Below are 25,944 nucleotides of genomic sequence, written 5' to 3'. Positions count from 1 at the left end.
ACAGTAGGGGAAGAAGGCGTCTTTACAGGTCTAAGCACAGAATTAGAGATGTGGTAAATACAAAGTAAGTGGTCTTGAAAGAAAATATATACAGGTAATAAATCTCAGTAGACAACCCCTAAATAAATTATAAATAAAGTGAGGAGACACTCAATTTCTAAGGACATCTGGGTACAAATATTTGCTCTGTAAGGCACTGGAGGGGTCAATGATCAGAAGTGTGAGTCATAAAGATCACAGATCTGAAAAAATCCCACATGCCAAAAATATGTTTGCACAAAACTGTTCCTTGACTAGGTTCTATCAGGGGCGTGGTTTCCAGGAGACAAAGAAACGAGGAGGGGTTTGAAGAGGGAGACCTTTAAGAAAAGGCTGAAGGGCTGTGTATTTGATAGGCAGGAAGAAAAAGTTACTGAACAATTCTGTAACAATAGTCTTTTGTATAAAGGATCATTATACAGATAACGGAGGTTAAATTTTGTTTTACATGCGAAAAAAAGCCTAAGCTACAGTACAAAAGATTTGGTTTCAACATAAGTTTAGTTTTAGTGAACAAAATCAGTCTTGAGAGTCACTGATATTAAATAATGAAACAGGATACCATAGATGGTGAGGGACCTTCAAAGACAAGACACAGAGTTAGCTCCCGATGAAGGCAAGGGAAGGCTAGAGATGGGCGTTTTGGTCCCTGCCAAGTTCTCGTGCTATTTTCTCCACGTGATCCTTTTCTGCTCTGTAACTCTAACAGTGAAATGCCTGGTCTTTCTGATGCCATCTTGTTCAGGCCTTATTCCCATAATCTTCAGGCTACCAGCTCAGGCTTTAGACTTGAAAATCATCAGAGGAATTCAGCTTTGGCCTTGAGTTTTTACAAACACATCCCTCCTATTTTCTTTTCCTTAGACTTCGAGGAAGCCTGAACTCTTTGCTTGCTTAAGATGGATTTGAGGAAGCTCTGAGGCGCCCATCTTCTTGACTAGGCGCCTTCTCGATCAATAAAGCTTTCCTTACTCCAAACTCGGATGTGTTGATTATGGGTCTTTTGGAAGTGTAGGGAACTCCCTTCGGGAGAATCAATTACTCACAGTCCTTTCTAAGGGAGGCTTGCAGGTGGTTCATGTTCTACAGTGTTACAGAGGTACATGGAGATTCTCATAAACTTTATAAAATACAGTTAATTGAACCTATTTTGAAGAAACGCTATTGAAGATTAGATTTCTCTTAGTCCTGTCCTGTTTTGATGACATTCCATTTTTATACTGGCATGCCATTTAAAAATTATGAAATGGCATATTATTGTGGAATTTTGTTAAAATTCTAGAGAAACTGAAAGATGCTTTCTATTCCATTTAACTAAACCTGAGGTCATTTAGCATGGTGATTTTGCATTTTGTAAAGATTCTCCTTTGAGTTTAATAAACATAAAAAATGCCCAGCACACTCAATGTTGGAAGAACTCGCCAAGGACAGCAGGGGAGATTATATAGGCACCATCTCTTCCCTTGTCCACTTGAAAGGGCAGCTTGTGGCGATGGCTAATCTCGCATTGCTAAATTCAGTTCCTAAATATTTTGATAAGTACTGTTAGGCTTAATAATTACTTGTAAAGTATTTGTGGATTACATGTTAAATTATTATGTCAGGAGTCCTTAGTCTGTTGTTATCAGTATGATATGCAAGGGACCAATTGTTAAAATCAAACGCATCGATCATTCCGCAGAAAGTACATACGAAGAGAAAAGTTGAAGCTGCAATCAACACAGTCAATAAACATATCTGGTTTGAAGCAAAAGTTACGAAATTAGGTGCATGTATTTTCCATGGTGTGTATGTATCCATATAAACAAGTCTTTCAGTCTTGTAAGCTCATCTGACTCACTTCACAGAAGCTGGTTCCCTGTGACACACACACTTAAGCCCTCCACAGACTGCAACTGCCTCATTGTTTCCGGTTCATCAGCACAGCACCCATTTAAGAACTATTTATAAGCACAGGGACATTTCAGAGACTATAAAATGATGAAAAAAGAAAATAAAGTCCTTTGCAGCCAAGAAGACGTGGGGGTTAGATCTGTATTTGTTTTGAACAAGTATTTGGAAGAATTGTCACAACTGTTTTAAAGAAGTAACAAATGTCTGTAAAATATGGGATTCTATACTATAAGCAATTTTGACGTATTTTGTTGAGAAAGCAAAACAAACGAACCCTCCCACACAAAAACACTGTATATCCTACAGCTCAGAAATTAAATAAATCCCCAGATTTCAGCTTCCACTCAGATATTTATTTAATTGCTGATATCTTACAGAAATAAATAGCAGTGTGTCCTCTAACACAGACAGGTAGATTTACGTTTGTGTGTGACATACGTAGATTTTTTTTTTTACAAAATTTAAGCGTATCAAATTGCTTCCCCTAAAACTTTAGTTCAAAAGGAATACTAGAAAATAAACACAAATACTAAAATATACTCATCATTAAATTATAACCATCGGCTTTCTGAATGTCAGCATAACAGGTGAGTTAGAGAAAGAACATGAGATTTGGAGCCGGGGACCTGAGCTCCATGGTCAAACTTGCCTGTTTTACAAGCACGTTTCTGAATATTTCTGAACCTCAGTTCTCTACCTTGAAAACAGGAATGATATAAATGACAACTTCACAGGATTGTTGGGTAAATGAAACACGTGAACGCATAGGAAAGCTCATATGCAAAGAGCTATACCAATAATAGTTGTTTAATATCATATAAAAGAATCCATGCAGACCTCCATTCAACTGAAGAATAAGCACCAAAAATGTGTGTGTTTTCTTCAGCAGAATTATGTCAAATGTAGAATAAGAAAATGCACCTTAACTAAGCACCAGAGCCTCTCGGACAAATGTGATCAAGGGGGTATTTCTATTAAAGTTGGCTAAGTAAAGCTAATGAGTCCTGAGGGTCATTTAAAACTCGAACGGCTCACAGAAAACAACACAGAACACGATCATCTGCGTTACGCCCAGTGGCGGGGATGTGCTAAGCTACTGCTCGTGAGCTCCCAACCCACAGCCCACCGCTTCTTCACAGAAGAAGGAACACGAAGTCGTCAGCACTTACAATGATCTGCGTATGTAAATATGACATCCTCTTGCTTCAAAGATATAATACTAGTTCTTGAAATAAGTATTAGTGGAATAAAATGGCAAACCCAATCATAAATTTAGGAATTTGTGATTAGAAGTCACTAGGTACACAAGAACATGAAAAAGAACGCAAGACAATGCTTTTTAAAACACTTGACATATTTGCATGTCATAACAATAAAAACTGAAGTTTAAAAAATTGTAATATTTACAGATACCTTACTCTTAAAACTTGTAAAAACGTAATGAGAAAAGATAAAAGTAGAGAAAGCAGGTTAGATAATTTGAATGTAAACAGTAATACACTTAGGAACCCTATGTAAAGTGAACTGCTTACACTGACACTACTTAACATGTGCGAGACAGAAACAGGCAAAGTCGCGAGAGACAGAGAAAAGACACACCTGCCGAATATTAACCACTGTTAGGAGCTGTATTACTGTGAAGTTCCTAGGTATGGAGTTATCTAAACCTACTTGAATGACTAGGAGTTAACAAAATTTATCATCTATTTATAATATTGATATTACTAACAAGATATTGCTGAATCATATGCTAAAGATACTAAAGGCCCTTCCAAAAACAAGACTCATGTTGGTTAACAACCAGGTCATAGAAAACTAGGCTAGATTACTTCCTCTTATTCCAACTCTTTTTAAGACTGACCTTATCAAAAGAATAGTATGTTTTACGTATCTTAATTCCCTCAGATATATTCTTTAGAACAAAAATAAACGTTTTATTGGGAGTGAGAAATTAAAACCCTTTGTAAGAGCTCAGGAAACGGTGTATTTATTGAGAAGGACTCAATAACTACTAGGACACTGACAACTAAAACAAATTCACTCAACTAAGAACAGCGTGTACTGACATCTACTGGGTGTTTCCTTGTAACTTTGCTCGACAAGCTAAGCGTGTAGATGCGCTCATGCCCGCACTCGGCGTCAAGGGCTCTTCAGTCCAGGTCCTCGGTGTCTCGGGTAAACAGGTCTGCCAGGCCAGCCACGGTCAGGACGGAGGCCTCGGCGTGCTTCACCGAGTTCGTGCGGCTGCAGGGTTTTCCAGGCGAGCAGGGTCAGAAACACCAAAGAATGAATGATTTTATTTGTACTATGTAGTGTTCCAGTCTATAATAATACGTTATAACACATGAATATAATCATATTATATTCTTATGATAACATAAGGACATTATTTGTAACTAAGTCTTAAGAAACTCCCAGGAGAAGGTAGGTGATAGGATCATTATTACTTCTTGTTAAAATTAGTGAAGACTTCTATATATTATTTTCAGGCTTTGTCATAAAAATATACTTGTTCTTGGCACAATTAATAAAACAGAGAAACAACTCTCCTCCCCCACAGATACTAAGGCTCTCACTTCAGTTCATTTTCCTAGCATGCAAAGCTAATTTGTTTTAAGAGAATGTCAACAGCTCTTCTAAAACTGAGGCAACTTAAATATAATCACTGAATTCTATTACGCATGAAAACAACAACAAAAAGCCTTCATGTTTGAGGCAAAAATCTCGTGTAGCCTCTTTGCTTTCCATAAGCCACCACAGATGACCATTCCTGGCTGCAAACTGCTTCTGTGCTAACTATGCAAAGAAGTCCTCTAAGGACACATCCCTTTTAGGAGAATCATCTCTACTGTGCTATCTCACGAGGGTGCTAAGACATTTGTTGATGTTTTCAAAACAACTTTAAAGAAAACAAGTTCTGGAATAAATATTAGCAAGTTTTAGGACTCCAAAGCTGAGTTTTTAAAATCAGGGCTGTTTTGGTCTCTGCTGCTGCTCTGCCTTTAGAATTAACACCATAATGACCAGCAGAGGTTTAGTCTGGTCCTTCCTATCTGCACGTGACTAACAAATGTGAAGTTCCAAGCAGCTCTTTTGTTTTATAAATAACACACTAAGGCTTTTAGGCCGGGCATGAAGGTAGATTTCATTTAAAAATCCAACGTGGTAAAGAAATGTAGGATGGTTCAAATATTTTTATGCATTTTAATCCCTATTAACATGTTAAGTCATATACAGAACGAATAGCAGTTGAAGCATTTGAACAGGTAAAATGCCACACCACGCTTTCAAAGAGCACTCACACTTCCATCTTTCAGCTGCCTGGTGGCCGCCTAGTGAAGCAGCTCACTTACACCCTGTACATAAACAGAAAGGCTTCCCCCTGCCACCTACCTCCTCTCAGCAGCTCTCCGTATTCCTTGCATTCTTTCTTCTATGGTTGCTTTAATTAAGAATCTGTGTACAATAGTAGGTCTAGGAGGCACATAATGACAAGTTTAAACACATCTTAAAACTAAAGGCATCAAACTATTTGGTGTATGCTATATCATCCGTCAGTTCATCCCCACTGTGGCAGGCACTAGCCAAGGTGCTGGAGGGGTATTCAGCAGTGAACAGAGCTATTTAATCTCGATGAACTAACATTCTAACGAGGGGAGACACAATAATAAACACATCAACAATCAGGATACTTTCAGGTACAGATAATGCCAGGAGGAGCTGACACAGGAGTTGAAACGTAGGCAAAGGAGGAGTGGGAAGGGTACCCAAACAAAAGGAGCAGGAATGAAAAGCCAAGTCCCGGGAGGAGAGCAGGCTAGGCGCGGCTTACGAAGTTCCGGGGGCAGAGGGGTGACTACCGGGGCAGCAGCACACTAGAAACGTGGGGGAGGTGACTGTGAGCCTGGACGGGCGGCCCTGGCATGTTGGGGCTGGCAGGACATGCAGGAGCTTAGATCACACTGCGGTTCCAGTGGGAAGCCAGCAGCGGGTTTTCTGCAGGATTTGAGGTACACTTGATTACACTATAGAAACCCCTGGGGCAGCTGTGCGGAGGCTGGACCAGCGGGGCAGCGAAGCGGGTGACAGAGAAGCCAGTGAGGTTCTGTTGTCAGCCAGCTGAGAGGTAGGTGGGCCGTGGTGTGTCAGCGAAGGCAGCCAGCGCTCAGGGGACCAGGAGTACCTTTCAGGGGTGGAGCTGACAAAGCCTGAATGACGGTTTGGATGGGAGGCAAGAAAGGAGAACCATGGGAGGGTCCTAGACATCTGCTGTGAGACACCAGACAGGGCCACACCTGCAGAGGGCCAGCCTCGGGGTGGGTGGCAGTGTGGTGGGAATAGTTCGGTTCTGCCCACATTAACCTCGAGTTTTCTATCAGACAGGCACCTGAGGGCAGGTGTCGTGTCCACAGACACAGGTGCAGAGATGGACGTGGATAGACAGGCGCTAAAGAGGCGCGTCCGGAACACGGAGCCTCCCCACACGTCACTAGAGAGAAGCGTCATGCTCCTGCTGAACACCGGGCTCCACACCGAGGATCAGACCTCCCGCGCTGAAGGCCAGGGCTCCAGCCTTCTCCCCACCTCTTGCTTCATAGTTTCTCTAACAAATCATTCTCTATTTCTCCCACGTGAAGAGGAAGAGAAACCCTCTCCCAGCCCCCTCCTCCTTCCCCTGCTCTCTGCAGGAGAGAGACTCCTCACGCACTGTCCCCCAGCTCCCACAGGCAGCCGGGCCCTGGGGCCGGCACTGTCCCCCCAGCTCCCACAGGCAGCCGGGCCCTGGGGCCGGCACTGTCCCCCCAGCTCCCACAGGCAGCCGGGCCCTGGGGCCGGCACTGTCCCCCCAGCTCCCACAGGCAGCCGGGCCCTGGGGCCGGCACTGTCCCCCCAGCTCCCACAGGCAGCCGGGCCCTGGGGCCGGCTCTGTCCCCCCAGCTCCCACAGGCAGCCGGGCCCTGGGGCCAAGAGCACAGACAGTGAAGGCCTAATGGCTGTGTCTTACACCTGCCACCACTTTCCCGAGCCATGTGACCCAGACAGGTCACTTAACACCCCTAGGCTATGTAAGTGTTGCTAATAAATAAATAAAATCCTAGTCTCTCTCACACTCACCCCAGTCCATGTCTCTGCTGCTCTGGCCAAACCGGTTTGATTTCCTTGTGCTAGACCTAATGATCAATTCTCAATTCCCACTCACTGACACCTGGACAGGACTGGCACAGCTGATCCATTCTTCACTTGGCTCCGAGGACGCCCCTCCCTCCAGTTTCCTTCCTCCCACTTTGAGCTCTGTCCTCTATGCTGCTGTCTCCTCTGTTCCCAGCGCCCTTCACTTCGGTGTGCCTGGAGGCTTGTCCTTGGTCCTCTGTCTACACTTCTGTTGGCAATCCCACTCCATGCTAGTGACTTCCCAACATATCTCTCCACCCAGGCTTTCCTCCTCGACTCCGGACATCTACATCCAGTTAGAGAACAGACATCTCCATTTGGATGTCTAATAAACATGCAAATTTAGATCTAAAATGAAGTTCTGCCTTCTGTCACCAAATCTGCGCTGCCTCCCAGTCTGCCCAGGCCACAGAGAGCTGCTGCATCCTTCAGCTGTCCAGGCCAGAACCGTGGTGTTCACCTCGACTCTCACACCCCGTGCCCAGTCTGTCCACAAATACCACTGGTTCTGCCTTCAAAAGAAATCAGACCTGACCCTGCCTCACCACTGCCCCTGCTGTGAACATGGGCCAGGTCCCGCCCACCCCGCCAGGATCACTGCACCGCCTTCTACCTCGTCTGCTTGCTTCTAGTCTCCCTGCTGCCCTCGCCCCAGGCCCAGACCCGGAACTCAGTGACTGTTTCAATCCTTACGTTAGATCACGTTACTCCGCCGCTCAGAGCCCTCCAAAGGCCTGTGGGCCCTGTGTCCAGCCAAGCTGTCTGACTTCATCTCCTACCCCTCTTCTCTGCTCACTCGACCCCAGCAATTCTGGCTCTTTCGTAACCCCGAAACACATCAGGTGTGTTCCTGACTCAGGGCCTTCGAGCGGAGTATTCTGTCAGGAACACTCTTCCCTCAGGCATCTGCTGGGCTTTCCTGACCTCACTCTATATCTCTCTGTTCACAGTACCTTCTCCACAGGACTGACCTGACCTCACTCTATCTCTCTGTTCACAGTACCTTCTCCATAGGACCGACCTGACCTCACTCTATCTCTGTTCACAGTACCTTCTCCATAGGACCGACCTGACCTCACTCTATCTCTCTGTTCACAGTACCTTCTCCACAGGACCGACCTGACCTCACTCTATATCTCTGTTCACAGTACCTTCTCCATAGGACCGACCTGACCTCACTCTATCTCTCTGTTCAGACAGTACCTTCTCCATAGGACCGACCTGACCTCACTCTATCTCTCTGTTCACAGTACCTTCTCCATAGGACCGACCTGACCTCACTCTATCTCTCTGTTCACAGTACCTTCTCCACAGGACCGACCTGACCTCACTCTATCTCTCTGTTCACAGTACCTTCTCCACAGGACTGACCTGACCTCACTCTATCTCTCTGTTCACAGTACCTTCTCCACAGGACCAACCTGACCTCACTCTATCTCTCTGTTCACAGTACCTTCTCCACAGGACCGACCTGACCTCACTCTATCTCTCTGTTCACAGTACCTTCTCCATAGGACCGACCTGACCTCACTCTATCTCTGTTCACAGTACCTTCTCCATAGGACCGACCTGACCTCACTCTATCTCTCTGTTCACAGTACCTTCTCCACAGGACCGACCTGACCTCACTCTATCTCTCTGTTCACAGTACCTTCTCCATAGGACCGACCTGACCTCACTCTATCTCTCTGTTCACAGTACCTTCTCCACAGGACCGACCTGACCTCACTCTATCTCTCTGTTCACAGTACCTTCTCCACAGGACTGACCTGACCTCACTCTATCTCTGTTCATAGTACCTTCTCCATAGGACTGACCTGACCTCACTCTATCTCTGTTCACAGTACCTTCTCCACAGGACTGACCTGACCTCACTCTATCTCTGTTCATAGTACCTTCTCCACAGGACCGACCTGACCTCACTCTATCTCTGTTCACAGTACCTTCTCCATAGGACCGACCTGACCTCACTCTATATCTCTCTGTTCACAGTACCTTCTCCATAGGACCGACCTGACCTCACTCTATCTCTGTTCACAGTACCTTCTCCATAGGACCGACCTGACCTCACTCTATCTCTGTTCACAGTACCTTCTCCATAGGACTGACCTGACCTCACTCTATCTCTCTGTTCACAGTACCTTCTCCACAGGACCGACCTGACCTCACTCTATCTCTCTGTTCACAGTACCTTCTCCATAGGACCGACCTGACCTCACTCTATCTCTCTGTTCACAGTACCTTCTCCACAGGACCGACCTGACCTCACTCTATCTCTCTGTTCACAGTACCTTCTCCACAGGACTGACCTGACCTCACTCTATCTCTGTTCACAGTACCTTCTCCACAGGACCGACCTGACCTCACTCTATCTCTCTGTTCACAGTACCTTCTCCACAGGACTGACCTGACCTCACTCTATCTCTGTTCACAGTACCTTCTCCATAGGACTGACCTGACCTCACTCTATCTCTGTTCACAGTACCTACTCCACAGGACCGACCTGACCTCACTCTATCTCTCTGTTCACAGTACCTTCTCCATAGGACCGACCTGACCTCACTCTATCTCTCTCTGTTCACAGTACCTTCTCCACAGGACTGACCTGACCTCACTCTATCTCTGTTCACAGTACCTTTCTCCATAGGACCGACCTGACCTCACTCTATCTCTGTTCACAGTACCTTCTCCATAGGACCGACCTGACCTCACTCTATCTCTGTTCACAGTACCTTCTCCATAGGACTGACCTGACCTCACTCTATCTCTGTTCACAGTACCTTCTCCACAGGACTGACCTGACCTCACTCTATCTCTGTTCATAGTACCTTCTCCACAGGACCGACCTGACCTCACTCTATCTCTGTTCACAGTACCTTCTCCATAGGACCGACCTGACCTCACTCTATCTCTGTTCACAGTACCTTCTCCACAGGACTGACCTGACCTCACTCTATCTCTCTGTTCACAGTACCTTCTCCACAGGACCGACCTGACCTCACTCTATCTCTCTGTTCACAGTACCTTCTCCACAGGACTGACCTGACCTCACTCTATCTCTGTTCACAGTACCTTCTCCATAGGACTGACCTGACCTCACTCTATCTCTGTTCACAGTACCTTCTCCACAGGACTGACCTGACCTCACTCTATCTCTGTTCACAGTACCTTCTCCACAGGACTGACCTGACCTCACTCTATCTCTGTTCACAGTACCTTCTCCATAGGACTGACCTGACCTCACTCTATCTCTGTTCACAGTACCTTCTCCACAGGACTGACCTGACCTCACTCTATCTCTGTTCACAGTACCTTCTCCATAGGACTGACCTGACCTCACTCTATCTCTCTGTTCACAGTACCTTCTCCATAGGACTGACCTGACCTCACTCTATCTCTCTCTGTTCACAGTACCTTCTCCATAGGACCGACCTGACCTCACTCTATCTCTGTTCACAGTACCTTCTCCATAGGACCGACCTGACCTCACTCTATCTCTCTGTTCACAGTACCTTCTCCATAGGACTGACCTGACCTCACTCTATCTCTCTGTTCACAGTACCTTCTCCATAGGACTGACCTGACCTCACTCTATCTCTCTGTTCACAGTACCTTCTCCATAGGAATGACCTGACCTCACTCTATCTCTGTTCACAGTACCTTCTCCATAGGACCGACCTGACCTCACTCTATCTCTGTTCAGAGGGTACCTTCTCCATAGGACCGACCTGACCTCACTCTATCTCTCTGTTCACAGTACCTTCTCCACAGGACCGACCTGACCTCACTCTATCTCTCTGTTCACAGTACCTTCTCCATAGGACCGACCTGACCTCACTCTATCTCTCTGTTCACAGTACCTTCTCCACAGGACTGACCTGACCTCACTCTATCTCTGTTCACAGTACCTTCTCCATAGGACCGACCTGACCTCACTCTATCTCTCTGTTCACAGTACCTTCTCCATAGGACCGACCTGACCTCACTCTATCTCTCTCTGTTCACAGTACCTTCTCCACAGGACCGACCTGACCTCACTCTATCTCTCTGTTCACAGTACCTTCTCCATAGGACCGACCTGACCTCACTCTATCTCTCTGTTCACAGTACCTTCTCCACAGGACCGACCTGACCTCACTCTATCTCTGTTCACAGTACCTTCTCCATAGGACCGACCTGACCTCACTCTATCTCTGTTCACAGTACCTTCTCCATAGGACCGACCTGACCTCACTCTATCTCTGTTCACAGTACCTTCTCCATAGGACCGACCTGACCTCACTCTATCTCTCTCTGTTCACAGTACCTTCTCCATAGGACCGACCTGACCTCACTCTATCTCTGTTCACAGTACCTTCTCCATAGGACCGACCTGACCTCACTCTATCTCTGTTCACAGTACCTTCTCCACAGGACCGACCTGACCTCACTCTATCTCTGTTCACAGTACCTTCTCCATAGGACCGACCTGACCTCACTCTATCTCTCTGTTCACAGTACCTTCTCCATAGGACTGACCTGACCTCACTCTATCTCTGTTCACAGTACCTTCTCCACAGGACCGACCTGACCTCACTCTATCTCTGTTCACAGTACCTTCTCCACAGGACCGACCTGACCTCACTCTATCTCTGTTCAGACAGTACCTTCTCCACAGGACCGACCTGACCTCACTCTATCTCTGTTCACAGTACCTTCTCCATAGGACCGACCTGACCTCACTCTATCTCTCTGTTCACAGTACCTTCTCCATAGGACCGACCTGACCTCACTCTATCTCTGTTCACAGTACCTTCTCCACAGGACCGACCTGACCTCACTCTATCTCTCTGTTCAGACGGTACCTTCTCCATAGGACCAACCTGACCTCACTCTATCTCTCTGTTCACAGTACCTTCTCCACAGGACCGACCTGACCTCACTCTATCTCTCTGTTCACAGTACCTTCTCCACAGGACCGACCTGACCTCACTCTATCTCTGTTCACAGTACCTTCTCCATAGGACCGACCTGACCTCACTCTATCTCTCTGTTCACAGTACCTTCTCCACAGGACTGACCTGACCTCACTCTATCTCTCTGTTCACAGTACCTTCTCCACAGGACCGACCTGACCTCACTCTATCTCTCTGTTCACAGTACCTTCTCCACAGGACCGACCTGACCTCACTCTATCTCTGTTCACAGTACCTTCTCCACAGGACTGACCTGACCTCACTCTATCTCTGTTCACAGTACCTTCTCCACAGGACCGACCTGACCTCACTCTATCTCTGTTCACAGTACCTTCTCCATAGGACCGACCTGACCTCACTCTATCTCTGTTCAGACGGTACCTTCTCCACAGGACTGACCTGACCTCACTCTATCTCTCTGTTCAGACGGTACCTTCTCCATAGGACCAACCTGACCTCACTCTATCTCTGTTCACAGTACCTTCTCCATAGGACTGACCTGACCTCACTCTATCTCTGTTCACAGTACCTTCTCCATAGGACCGACCTGACCTCACTCTATCTCTGTTCAGACAGTACCTTCTCCACAGGACCGACCTGACCTCACTCTATCTCTCTGTTCACAGTACCTTCTCCATAGGACCGACCTGACCTCACTCTATCTCTGTTCACAGTACCTTCTCCATAGGACCGACCTGACCTCACTCTATCTCTCTGTTCAGACGGTACCTTCTCCATAGGACCGACCTGACCTCACTCTATCTCTGTTCACAGTACCTTCTCCACAGGACCGACCTGACCTCACTCTATCTCTCTGTTCAGACGGTACCTTCTCCATAGGACCGACCTGACCTCACTCTATCTCTGTTCACAGTACCTTCTCCACAGGACCGACCTGACCTCACTCTATCTCTGTTCAGACAGTACCTTCTCCACAGGACCGACCTGACCTCACTCTATCTCTCTGTTCAGACAGTACCTTCTCCATAGGACCGACCTGACCTCACTCTATCTCTGTTCACAGTACCTTCTCCATAGGACCGACCTGACCTCACTCTATCTCTGTTCACAGTACCTTCTCCACAGGACCGACCTGACCTCACTCTATCTCTCTGTTCAGACAGTACCTTCTCCACAGGACCGACCTGACCTCACTCTATCTCTCTGTTCAGACAGTACCTTCTCCATAGGACCGACCTGACCTCACTCTATCTCTGTTCACAGTACCTTCTCCATAGGACCGACCTGACCTCACTCCATCTCTGTTCACAGTACCTTCTCCACAGGACCGACCTGACCTCACTCTATCTCTGTTCACAGTACCTTCTCCATAGGACTGACCTGACCTCACTCTATCTCTGTTCACAGTACCTTCTTCACAGGACCGACCTGACCTCACTCTATCTCTGTTCAGACAGTACCTTCTCCATAGGACCGACCTGACCTCACTCTATCTCTCTGTTCAGACAGTACCTTCTCCACAGGACCGACCTGACCTCACTCTATCTCTCTGTTCACAGTACCTTCTCCACAGGACCGACCTGACCTCACTCTATCTCTCTGTTCACAGTACCTTCTCCACAGGACCGACCTGACCTCACTCTATCTCTGTTCACAGTACCTTCTCCACAGGACTGACCTGACCTCACTCTATCTCTGTTCACAGTACCTTCTCCACAGGACCGACCTGACCTCACTCTATCTCTGTTCACAGTACCTTCTCCATAGGACCGACCTGACCTCACTCTATCTCTGTTCAGACAGTACCTTCTCCACAGGACTGACCTGACCTCACTCTATCTCTCTGTTCAGACGGTACCTTCTCCATAGGACCAACCTGACCTCACTCTATCTCTGTTCACAGTACCTTCTCCACAGGACCGACCTGACCTCACTCTATCTCTCTGTTCAGACGGTACCTTCTCCACAGGACCGACCTGACCTCACTCTATCTCTGTTCACAGTACCTTCTCCATAGGACTGACCTGACCTCACTCTATCTCTGTTCACAGTACCTTCTCCACAGGACCGACCTGACCTCACTCTATCTCTGTTCAGACAGTACCTTCTCCATAGGACCGACCTGACCTCACTCTATCTCTCTGTTCAGACGGTACCTTCTCCACAGGACCGACCTGACCTCACTCTATCTCTCTGTTCACAGTACCTTCTCCACAGGACCGACCTGACCTCACTCTATCTCTCTGTTCAGACAGTACCTTCTCCACAGGACCGACCTGACCTCACTCTATCTCTGTTCACAGTACCTTCTCCATAGGACTGACCTGACCTCACTCTATCTCTCTGTTCAGACAGTACCTTCTCCACAGGACCGACCTGACCTCACTCTATCTCTGTTCACAGTACCTTCTCCACAGGACCGACCTGACCTCACTCTATCTCTGTTCACAGTACCTTCTCCACAGGACCGACCTGACCTCACTCTATCTCTCTGTTCACAGTACCTTCTCCATAGGACCGACCTGACCTCACTCTATCTCTGTTCACAGTACCTTCTCCACAGGACCGACCTGACCTCACTCTATCTCTGTTCACAGTACCTTCTCCATAGGACTGACCTGACCTCACTCTATCTCTGTTCAGACAGTACCTTCTTCATAGGACCGACCACCCACGCCTTCCTGACCAGCCTCCTGCACTCTTAATCCTCCCTCCCCTGCTCTACCATTCTAACTCCTAACACTGTATAGACTGTATCTGTTGTTTATTGTTTACCATCTGCCTCTTACCGACTCCTTGTAACTAGAATTTAAGCCCCACGAGGGCATCTCAAGTACCGTGAACGGTGCCTGGCAGACAGGGCTCAGTACAAATTCACTGAATGAAGTGTGTAGATATCATGTTGGTGACAGAAAGAAGAGGCACTTCTCATCTGATTGTATCTGTTTCCGCTGCATGAGGCAAGACCATTGTCAATGGGGAGAGGAAGGAGGTGAAGAAGACTTAAGATGGTCTCCTCAGAATGCAGCAGAATGAGGTCATTAGGGAAGCGCAGTGGAATTGTCAAGTAGTGTTAAATATCTTGAGACATGTGGCCTTACGCCTAAGAAGAGTCCAGGGCACGCTTTAAAGACAACGATAAGACGAAGTCTATGTTTAAAAATATAAGACAGAAACATAAACAAAAACAAAACCATGTAAACAACCAGATAAGACATGACTACATCTTCAGTGCAATTTGGTAGTACTGCAAAACAAGCCTGCACTTCCTCTACTACGGGCCCTCCTCTGCGAAGGACCTGTCAGGGGAGTGTGTCCCTGCGTGCTCACCCCTAAGCCTCACTTGTCCTGCGGCTCGTGCTCGCAGAGCAGTGCTATTGCTGCGTGTGGCACAGGAGACCACAGCTCCTGCCATCCCTCTCCTCGTGCTTCGTACCCAGCAACTGCAACCCCACGGTCCCCAGACACATCACGCTGGTTATCTCCGCTGTGTTCCGGAAAACCTAACTCTTTTTGGCTGCGTGAAACCCCCTTTTAATCCAATTCTGAAATAATTATTCCTTTAAGACGAATCCTAATAAAGTTTTTTCTGACTCCCTAGGGCACAACCTAATCACTCCCTTCCTTTGTTATATTTTGCACGTCCTAGTATAATGTGTTCAATCATCTGTTTCCTGTACTACATGCTAACCTCACTGGGGGCAACAGATTGTGTCTTGTTCAACTTGACTCTTCAGTATCCAGCCCAATGTCTGACATATAGTAGGTACTTAATTGATATTTATTTAGTAAGTTCTTTGTATGGATGCATTTCCTTGAAAAACAAGGCATCTAACATCCAAGAGGACTTATAAAGGAAAATGGCCCATTATGATATTTGAATCAAAATAGTGCATACTATATAATATATACAATTAGGTTTGCTCTGGGCCTCAAACTAAATCTAATTGTCTCTTAGAGTAGACCTGTCTCAGAGTGGGTCTGTCTTTTCTTAAGGCAGGCAGAAAATATGCCTATGAAAGCTACCTGAGACAGTAAGAAATCAATTCTTCCCGAAGTTAGGATGCATGCTTTCAACCCTGAAGTTGTCCTAAGTATTTCAAGAAACTGCTTTGATGTTTCAGGGCAGTTTGTGAAGGAGAAAAGACAAAAGTCTAGGGGAATTTGGGGGTTTGTTACTTGGCGGAGGGAGGGTTGGAAATCTTTTAAAATGTCTTTGTTCATGTAATAATATTGAAAATGTAATCAATGAGGAAGAGACTGAGAATGAATAGGTTGCTGAAAACATAAATGAAGGGTTTCGACCCCGATGTGTCCTGCAGGAACCTACAGCGAGCGTGGCTGACAGTCCCGAGCCCTTACTTGGTCTGCCCGATCCGGTGCACCCTCCCGATGGCCTGGAGCTCATGCGCGGGGTTCAGGATGGGCTCCACCAGGAGCACGTGGGTGGCTTCAATGATCGTTAGCCCGTTAGAGCCTGTGTGCAGGGGCAGCAGCAAAATATTGATTTCGGGATCATGTTTAAACGCTGAAAGGTTCTCCTAAAAAAGAAAGATACATTTAAATTTTAGCTGAATCAGTTAAAAATAAGAGCAGTATATTATAGCTCATGTTAAATATGCCTAGTGGTATCCAGGTCTTTGTGAAATGTAATAGCTAAGAAAAGTAAATGTAAAATCACCAATTTTAGAAGATGCCAACTACTTGAGGAAAAAAGGGTCACATAAGCTGTAGGGAAATCACAAGGTATACATGTGTGTTGTATGGAAATTCAACTATATGAGCTGAGAGAAAAAAGAAAGGGAAAGAATGTGTTGGAGTGAATGTGACAAATGAGACAGGAATCTGCTCAGTGTTCACTTGTCCTGTGTGTTTGTTCTTCGGTGTGGATCTGTCGCTGTGCTGAGTGTGATGCAAAGATAATCTGACCACACGCTGTGTAACCTAATGCAGGGTCTTCAGAATCTAGTTCCTGGGGCATAAGGCCTCTGTCCATTCAAAAGGTATTACCATAGGCCATTTTTGCTATATGAAAGAAATATACTTCAAGTCAGAAGAATCTTGCTATAGGTATAACTGAACAGAGAGAAAATAGCTACAGTTTCTCTACTTTGCTTCCTAATGTTGATTTTATAATTATCAAGACACAAGACAGTGCATAAAAGTAAGCTAGTTAACAGAAGTTTGTTTGTTTTTTTTTATTTTTCCGAAGTGAGAACCAGGGCGGGGGGCGGGAGACAGAGTCCTGCATGTGCCCAAACAGGATACACCTGGCATGCCCACCAGGGGGTTAATGCTGTGCCCCTCTGGGGCATTGCTCCACTGCAACCGGAGTCATTCTAGCGCCTGAGGTGGAGGCCCAACCAACTTTGCTCTGATGGAGCCTTGGCTGCAGGAGGGGAAGAGAGAGACAGAGAGGAAGGACAGGGGGAGGGGTGGAGAAGCAGATGGGTGCTTCTCCTGTGTGCCCTGGCCAGGAATCGAACCCAGGACTTCCATATGCTGGGCCAACACTCTACTGCTGAGCCAACAGAAGTTTTAATATGCACTGAATCCACTTCAAAAAACATGAGAAAATCTTTTTGACATACCTGAAATGTCTTAATACGACTGATCTGTGCAAATTCCATGTTGTTGTCCACGAGAGCTTTTGAAATAATATCTAATACATCTTGCCACTAAGAACAAATAAAACAGTAAGAACATATTTACACACAGCTTTCACAGAAACAAAATTTAAAAAGGAAGTCAAAATAACTTTTGTACCTCAGAATTAATACAAAACCATAACTTTTAAATGAAGTACTGTCAATGTTATTTAGTTCTATCTTGAAATGTTTTTTTTTTTTTTTTAAATCAAATGCTAAAGATAAGGTGAAAAAACAAATATCTTTGAGAACTGAATTAAGATAAATATAAATAACAGAAAAGAAATAATGGAGCGCTTAATGAATGTGGTTACTTATCTCTCCAAAATGAAAACAGGAATTTTTATTCCATACATTATTCAGTTGATCTTCTTTTTCTTAAACAATTAAATTTATTTGTAAAATGAGACTTCAAAGGTTATAGATCCTAATTTTAAGAAACATTAATACAAGAAAATCCGTACGTATAACTAATATAAAAACATGAAATGTAGCTATAGGAATTGTCTTGTGAAGCATCATAAAATTCTGTAAAAATATTCTATTGTATGGTCATGGAAAAAAAATCTAATGTGGAAAAGTCTATCAGTAATTCTAAATCTCACCTCTACTATGTCAAACATTGATAATTAATTCTCAGTTACAAACTCATTAAAGACAGAAGCCAGTCTACGTTAACACTGAGGATGAAAACGCTGGTCATACCGTTGAGAACACGAGCGCTTTAGCTCCCGGATCTCTAAGCTGGATTCTCCGCAGAGTTCTGACCACAGCTTCCACTTTTGTAGAATGACTGCCCTTTAAACACAAGAGGAAAACACATTACTACCAAATAAAATCTAGTTAACAATGAAATGGAAAACCAATATAAAACACTTTTATTATAAAAACTATATGATGGGTCCACATGTGTTTATCTCTTCTTATTTTGTATTTGCTGGAAGTCTTCTTTAGCCTCCAAGTGTAGAAGTTCTGGAGTTCATACCCTGAGAGAATTGAATATAAAAGCATTCTAGAAATCATACAGTGATATGACCTTGAAGGTAAGATTTTTTAGTTAAATGGTTAGGTTTGTAATTATAAAACTTTGTTACTTTTAGATAAGCACATTATATATCTACTTGAAACGTTATTCACTTTAGCTATTATGGCACTAGAAATGTTAATACAGCCTGACCTGTGGTGGCGCAGTGGGTAAAGCGTCGACCTGGAAATGCTGAGGTCGCCGGTTCAAAACCCTGGGCTTGCCTGGTCAAGGCACATATGGGAGTTGATGCTTCCTGCTCCTCCCCCCCTTCTCTCTCTGTCTCTCTCCTCTCTCTCTCTCTCTCTCCCCCTCTCTGTCCTTTCTAAAATGAATAAATAAATAAATTTAAAAAAAAAATGTTAATACAATATATCCAAACTCCAATTTAAGAAAATAGTGAAGGGTTCAAACCATGAAAAATCCTTTCCTACAATGACATTACAAAGGACAAATGACAGAGGTACAAATGTCCACTTGGACTGGGCTTTACACAAAGCTAAATAAACACTTAAAGGATACTTTTTGCACAACCATTTTCATCAGAATATGAAAATAAGCAAAAAATGAAGAAATTGTAAGATGAAGGAAAAAAGCACGTGTTTTTATAATCTTCATTGAGAAAATTTATCTTCTGGAATGCTCTAGGGATGGTATGCCATGGAGATTAAGGGCACAGGGTTTTGAATAAGATAAAATCCAAGTTCAACTGCCAGTTCTGCATCTCACTAGTTACAGATTCTAACCCTTCCCACCCTTATTTTCCTTCTTTGTCAAGCAGGGATGATGACTGTATCTACTCCCAAAGGGTGCTGTGATGGTTAGATGAGAAATACACACAAAGCATTTAGCACAATAGTAGAGATTCAATAATTTATCTTTCCGAGACATTCGAGATGAGCACTCTAATGGGACAGACTATTCCCCAACTGGGGCAGACCTCACCGAAAAGAAGTTACACTACTCTCCCAGCAGCCCTACTGCTTTCTCATCATTTTTATGTCAAGAGACGATCAAAAATAAAAATATAAACAAAACAAGGAAGAAGCTATAGTAATTTCAAGTTAGCAAGATAGAATAATGGGAAAGTTTTAAAATTCTCATATTAAAATCCTGACTCTGTTTTTATTTTTCTGGATATGTAGACTTTCAATTATTCTTGAAAGGTTAAAAAATATCAAGGAAACTATTTTAGTCTAAGCATTATAAAGAAAAAAAAATATGTTAAGAGCAAAATTACCTCAAATAAGAGAAAACAGAAAATTAGCACAGAGTGATCACATTTTGGAGTTTAGACAGAAACATCCATGTTCCTTGCAAGATCTCATTTTCAAGAAGATATCCAAATGAAATATCAGGATAACTATAAACCCTCTACCTATTAAACTGCTTCTTATAAGAACTTACAAAGGAAATAAAATAATCTTTTATAAACAGCATCCAAAATGGAATGCTAATATTATAATATTAAGGAAAAGCCCAGATCATTCCTTTTTGCCCGAGTTTGGCCAGTTCAGCAGTAGCTCTCACTGATCCCTTCCAAATGCCATAGCTCTGTGCCGTTTGGTCCCAGTTCAGTTACTTGTCACATTGAAAGAAACAAAATAAGGAAGTCTGCAAGTCCAGAGCTCTGCTTGGCAGAATGCGTATGGGCAGTGAGATGACCTCAATCCCTTTCCTTCCAGATGGACAGAAAGCGGCTACTGAGAATGAGAACAAGGAGACAGAGAGGGCGCCACATTTACCTGCAGCTCTTGGTCTGGACAGGCATACCCTGCATAATTTTTGAAAACAAAGCCAATAAAAAAGTAATCCTTATATTAGATCAATGTGTTAAGGCTGTTTCTTTGAAAGATTTCATATTTTAGACTACCTGAAGACATTTAAATTATCATAAATCATAAAATAATGTTGCTTGAAGTTGTGAGATGCTGTGTTGAAAATCCACTGCCTCTATCAGTCAACTTTAGTAAGAATTCATAATTTGTTGTTAAATGAAAAGCAAATGTTACACCCAATGATTGCTGATCTACGAAGACAACACAGAAAAATTAAATAAAAGTTACATAAGGACCTGGTTTCTGCCCTATTTGCTAAATATATCACAAGCACTTTTTGAAAATTTAAAAATAATTAAAAAGCGGTATATGTTTCTTGGACAACTAAGCTAAGAAAAGTGCACAGGTTAAAAATTTATTTTTATGCCCTACCCTCTCTGAACACCACTAAGAATTTGGCATTTATCCTGTTAGAGCTTCTTATGCATTTTAGAGGCCTATGTAAAAACGTACGCACATCCGTACTTACAGCTTTGGGAACACGTGCAAATATCATCAAAGTAGAATTGTTGGTTAAAGGATAAAGGAATTTTTCAGGTATCTGGACTTCGGTAGTTTCCCTATTAAATTACCCTCTAAAATGCTAGAACTTTTAGTGACCAACAGTTAAATGAGTAACGTGCACAATTATGACAGTTGAATATTCTGCCACCTGATAGGTAAAACAAGGAACCAAATGTTCACTCAGTCTGCATGTGCTGAGAGCGACCTAAGACCACCTGCTACCCACTGCGCTTCCTCTCCTCTGCACTGTCTACTCAGATCCTTAACCAATTTAAAAAACTGGTTATCTTAGTGATTTGTAGGACCTCTCAGATGCTGTAAATGTTAAATTTATGTTGTAAGTATTTTCCTCCCTCATTATAAGTAGTTTATTTATTGTGTTAAATACAATAATGCAAGCAAAAGTACTACATTAATCAGGGGTCCCCAAACTTTTTACACAGGGGGCCAGTTCACTGTCCCTCAAGACTGTTGGAGGGCTGGACTATAAAAAAAAACTATGAACAAATCCCTATGCACACTGTATATATCTTATTTTAAAGTAAAAAAACAAAACAAGGACAAATACAATATTTAAAATAAAGAACAAGTAAATTTAAATCAACAAACTGACCAGTATTTCAATGGAAACTATGGGCCTGCTTTTGGCTAATGAGATGGTCAATGTCCGGTTCCATATTTGTCACTGCTAGCCATAACAAGTGATATGACGCGCTTCCGGAGCCGTGACGCGTGCATCCCGCGTCACCGGAAGTAGTACTGTACGTGAGCGACGCTGCTACATACAGTACTCCAGGAGCACAGGATATGGATGCTGACCACCAATGAAGGAGGTGCCCCTTCCAGAAGTGTGGCGGGGGCCGGATAAATGACCTCAGGGGGCCGCATGTGGCCCGCGGGCCGTAGTTTGGGGACCCCTGACATTAATATACTAGTTACAGTAAATCACAAATGCTTGATGAACAACATTTCGATTTAAAAACTATTTTTCAAGTTTACTATTGTAAACATACATTTTCTGTGCTTGACATTTAAATTTGTCTTTCATAAGGGAAAGATGAGAAATTTTATTTGGAAAATAGCTTTTTCCCCTCAATTAATTCTCCTGCCATGGTCTATCTAGTATGATTTCACATGATAATTATATCATTCCTCAGAGTCATTCATTAGTCGATATATCATTGGAAAACAGGGATCAAAAGGCATTTACTTTTATATCACTAGCGCTTAGCATGGCCCTATGTAAACAGTATACATGCAATCAGTTTATTTGATGCAAAAGAATTAATATTTACATTTAGCCTTCTCAATCCTAAACAGGACTGAGTAGAGCAAACAAAATATTAATGGGGTTAGAATACAATTTAGTATTTTCAACATATTTTTTTATTCATTTAGAATGATCAGCAAGAGGCAAATAAAATCTTGCAACTAATCTTCAGTTTTCCCACTTACAAATGCTAGAGAGGCTCAGACAGTCAGTCAAGGAAGACAAAGGACTCACCCTCACACAGAGCAGGCTCTAGGCGGATTTCATGTTAGGTACTGTGCAATGAAACCGTGGGAACTGGTTTTAAAAGAAGCCATCAATTGGAGGGCGGTGTCATCACATTCAGGTTATCAAGGCTGAACTTTTCCACGAACCTATCAGCAGCTCTGGGGTGCTTAATATACTCAGCGAACCCTATGGGGTTCTATATGAACACTATTTATGGTACAATATTATATACAACATTTATTGATTTTCTCTAGATGTGGAAGCCATGTCTATGTTTAGATAAAAAAAAATGTGAATAATTTTAAAATGACATCAGAACACAAATTAGAATGTGGAGAGAAGAAAGATTACCTCACATTTTAAAGTGAGGAGTCACCATACACTTTCTCAAGCTAGTATTTTAAGAAAATTTATGTATATTATTGAAAGTCATATATAAGATCTCTGTAGCTAAAAATAGAAACTGTTCACAGTGACAAGGAAAAGGAAGGAGAAAGGAGAAAAGCATTACTTTTCATTGTGTCCTTTTGTGTGAATTATTTCTACTCAAAATAAATTCAGGGTAGGGCAAAAGTAGGTTTACAGCTATTTGTATGGAAAATAATACAATAATTAATAAGTAATAATACAAGAATAAACTGTTTCACATACTCACATCTGTAAACCTACTTCTGCCCCACGCTGTGTTACACATTTTGTCTACCGTTGTTTCTTACAGATGAACGGTATTAGGAGAATGAGTGGGAGACCTGTAATTCTGGGACTTGTCAAACTTACTACCTCAATGATACAAGTGGAATGCTGTTTCCCAAGGGAACTTGTCTTCTGAACTGTGTGAGCACGCCGGTGCTGCACGCTATCGTGTCTGCAGTACCTCTCACTGGGCTGGGGTCAGGTGGATGTCGAACCTGTGCTAGCTGCCACAGATGTGAGTTTCAGCTCTGTTGGAGAGGAGACAGGATTCTACACATAGTAGACTTTGATATATGGTGGTTCTAGGCTTCTCTGGGAGTTCGAATGCAGAAATACAATTTTTCCTCTACAAAACAGGCCACATAAAACATACCTATAAGCAATAGATTTACTTGTTAAAAATGATCTTATAACTACTAAATCAAAATCTATGGGAATGGGGCCTGAAAAAAACCTTTATTCTAAAAAGCAGGGCAGTGAATGACTAGATACTCCACAATCTGAGAAGATGAGCCCTGTGCACATATGTGGGGTGGCAGGGAGGCGGCTGCCCTGCTGGGGCTGCACCCCTGTAGTACGTCCTCCTGGTCACACACTTCCTGTGACAGAAAAACCTTGTCCGTTCCAGGGTCAGGGTTTCCACTGACAAAAATGCTTTGTATGACACCTAGCCAAACTTAGGACACAGGGGCCATGCCACGTGGGGCTGTGTTCTGCCAGGAGGCCTACTTAGCATCCAGAACGCCTGGCAGTTGTCAGAACTTGCAAGGGGAATTTTGTTTACTTTGTGAAATGCCCAGTAGGTTCCAAGGGTCATTTAGGAATACTGTCACACTGTCGTTAGGGTAAATACAGTCTTCAACTTAAGTGCATCCATGAGAAGGAACACTGTGATCTCAGGACTCATTTTATTTCTATAGTCCATCAACAGAACTCCTTACATTGTGAAATACCAACAGAAAAAAAAGTCAAGTTATTTAATACTATTTTTATGTCCTCCAAATATTATCTGAAATCAGCTCTATAATTAAGCACTATGTGTGGTATTATATTGTTTATTATGGCCCAGAGTCTCAATGATTGGCTTAAAGTAAAATAAACATTTTAGATAATACAAAAACTTTAATGAAATAAAATTAGTTCTCAGGATTGTTTGATCAAGATCAGAGATTTGGTAATCAATAACAATTTTTTAAAAGCCTATGTTTAGGAATAGTTTAAACTGTTATTTACAAAATTTCAAAATAATGCCTTCATCGTTCACATAGAGCCAGCTTCCTTTTGTATCTGATCGTGCCTTCAGCTCCAAGACCACGTGACCATATGGCAGAGAGTTTCAGCAATCGCAAGAGTGTCGTGAGAGTCTGGGAATACAGTAAGTAGGCGCTTCGAGGAGAAGTGGCAGATACCAAGGCAGAAAGAGGACAGAAGGAAGAAAAGGGGATAGGTGACAGAGGGCAGAAGTGGCAGACACCAGTGGTGACAGAAACAATACTGAGTTTAAGCTTGCATAATAGGTACAATGTTCAGTCATGTATTTAATAAAAAGTGGAAATGCAAGTATATATGTATCTATGACAAAAGAGAAATTAACTTTAGTAAAAGTTGTAGTCATAGTTTTTTACAAGATGGTTCAATTCGTTCATGTGATCATAGATACTCATGAAAGACAGGAAGAAGTCAGAGCGTAATAAACACACTTGTACACTGATATTCTTGTCCCAACAGGACAACACATGTAACTGTCCTAATGTCCCTCCCGGGTGTCTAGGAAAGCTGCCACAGGATGAACAGGTGTGAGGTCTGATGGGCTCAGTGACTCAGTTTCGCAGAGGCTGTCCTGTTTACTGGTAGCCGGAGCAATCGCTCCCTAACCCTTGGTGCATTCGGCCTGACACAGCAGTTCTTTCTTCTGCTGTCCCCTCGACCGTGAATGCTTTCGTCTAAGAGTCAGCAGCCCTTCTTAGCCACAAATGCCTTCTGTGGCCCTTGGGGTGCCTGAGGCTAGAAGAAGAGACAGGAGAAAAAGAAGAAAGCACTAGGAAAGACTGTTTTTATGAAAAGAAAAGGGAGAAAGAAACTACAGGAGTGGGAAGAAAGGGGGACAGAGAATGAAAGCTAATAAAGTATAATCAACTTTAGATATTATATACACTGCCCGCTTGGACAGCTCAATCAACACTTGGGTCTCACCACTTCGCCTTCCAGAACCTGCTTTCCTTCACCTCACTTGGGTCACCGCTTCTACAGTCACATCTGAGGTACTGAATACCTGGACCTCTCTCAAAATGACTAATTCAGGTCGCTTCCTCTCTGATAAAAACACCTGCCCTTACCGCTTGTTTGCTCGACAGCCCAACATATACCCACTGATTTCAATTAGCTCTATTTTCCTTCTGCATATTAGCATTTTCCCTGTCTTTCCAAAAAACTTACAGTATTTTACAGATTACCCCTTTTCTCTCTATATCTTCAACCTATCCTTCTTTATTAGAGATTAATCACGCTCAAGAATCTTTTCTCTTAAACAAAACAAAATAAAAGACAGCAGTCTTTCTGTCCTTCTTATGTGCTTCTGCTTGTAACTCCCGCTCGTCAGTTTCACGGCTAAGTCTGCCCAAGAGCCGGGCATTGGTGCTTCCTACTCACTCCCTTCCCTCATCGTCTGCTCCTCATCCCGTGCCAGTCTGCTTCCAGCTCTACACTTCCACTGCACGGG

General features: G+C 43.6%; 1 protein-coding gene across 4 annotated transcripts in view; it reads right to left on the bottom strand.

Annotated features, from left to right (window-relative positions):
- Positions 1-568: 568 nt before the first annotated feature.
- The window catches only part of SHPRH (SNF2 histone linker PHD RING helicase), a 96,920-nt gene continuing 71,544 nt past the window's right edge, over positions 569-25,944 (bottom strand). For all 4 annotated transcript variants that reach the window (XM_066373042.1, XM_066373041.1, XM_066373046.1 and 1 more), the window contains exons 26-30: positions 18,374-18,466; positions 17,612-17,698; positions 16,383-16,561; positions 5,326-5,406; positions 569-4,176 (exon numbers count right to left, since the gene is read on the bottom strand). In XM_066373042.1, the coding sequence (XP_066229139.1) occupies positions 4,083-4,176; positions 5,326-5,406; positions 16,383-16,561; positions 17,612-17,698; positions 18,374-18,466 (534 nt within the window). In that variant the 3' untranslated portion in view covers positions 569-4,082. The remainder of the gene's footprint in view (positions 4,177-5,325; positions 5,407-16,382; positions 16,562-17,611; positions 17,699-18,373; positions 18,467-25,944) is intronic.

Source organism: Saccopteryx leptura, chromosome 3, assembly GCF_036850995.1.
Source record: "Saccopteryx leptura isolate mSacLep1 chromosome 3, mSacLep1_pri_phased_curated, whole genome shotgun sequence".
Taxonomy (NCBI): Eukaryota; Metazoa; Chordata; class Mammalia; order Chiroptera; family Emballonuridae; genus Saccopteryx; species Saccopteryx leptura.
The sequence above is the reverse complement of the archived record's forward strand: the minus strand, read 5'-3'. Positions and strand labels throughout refer to the sequence as shown.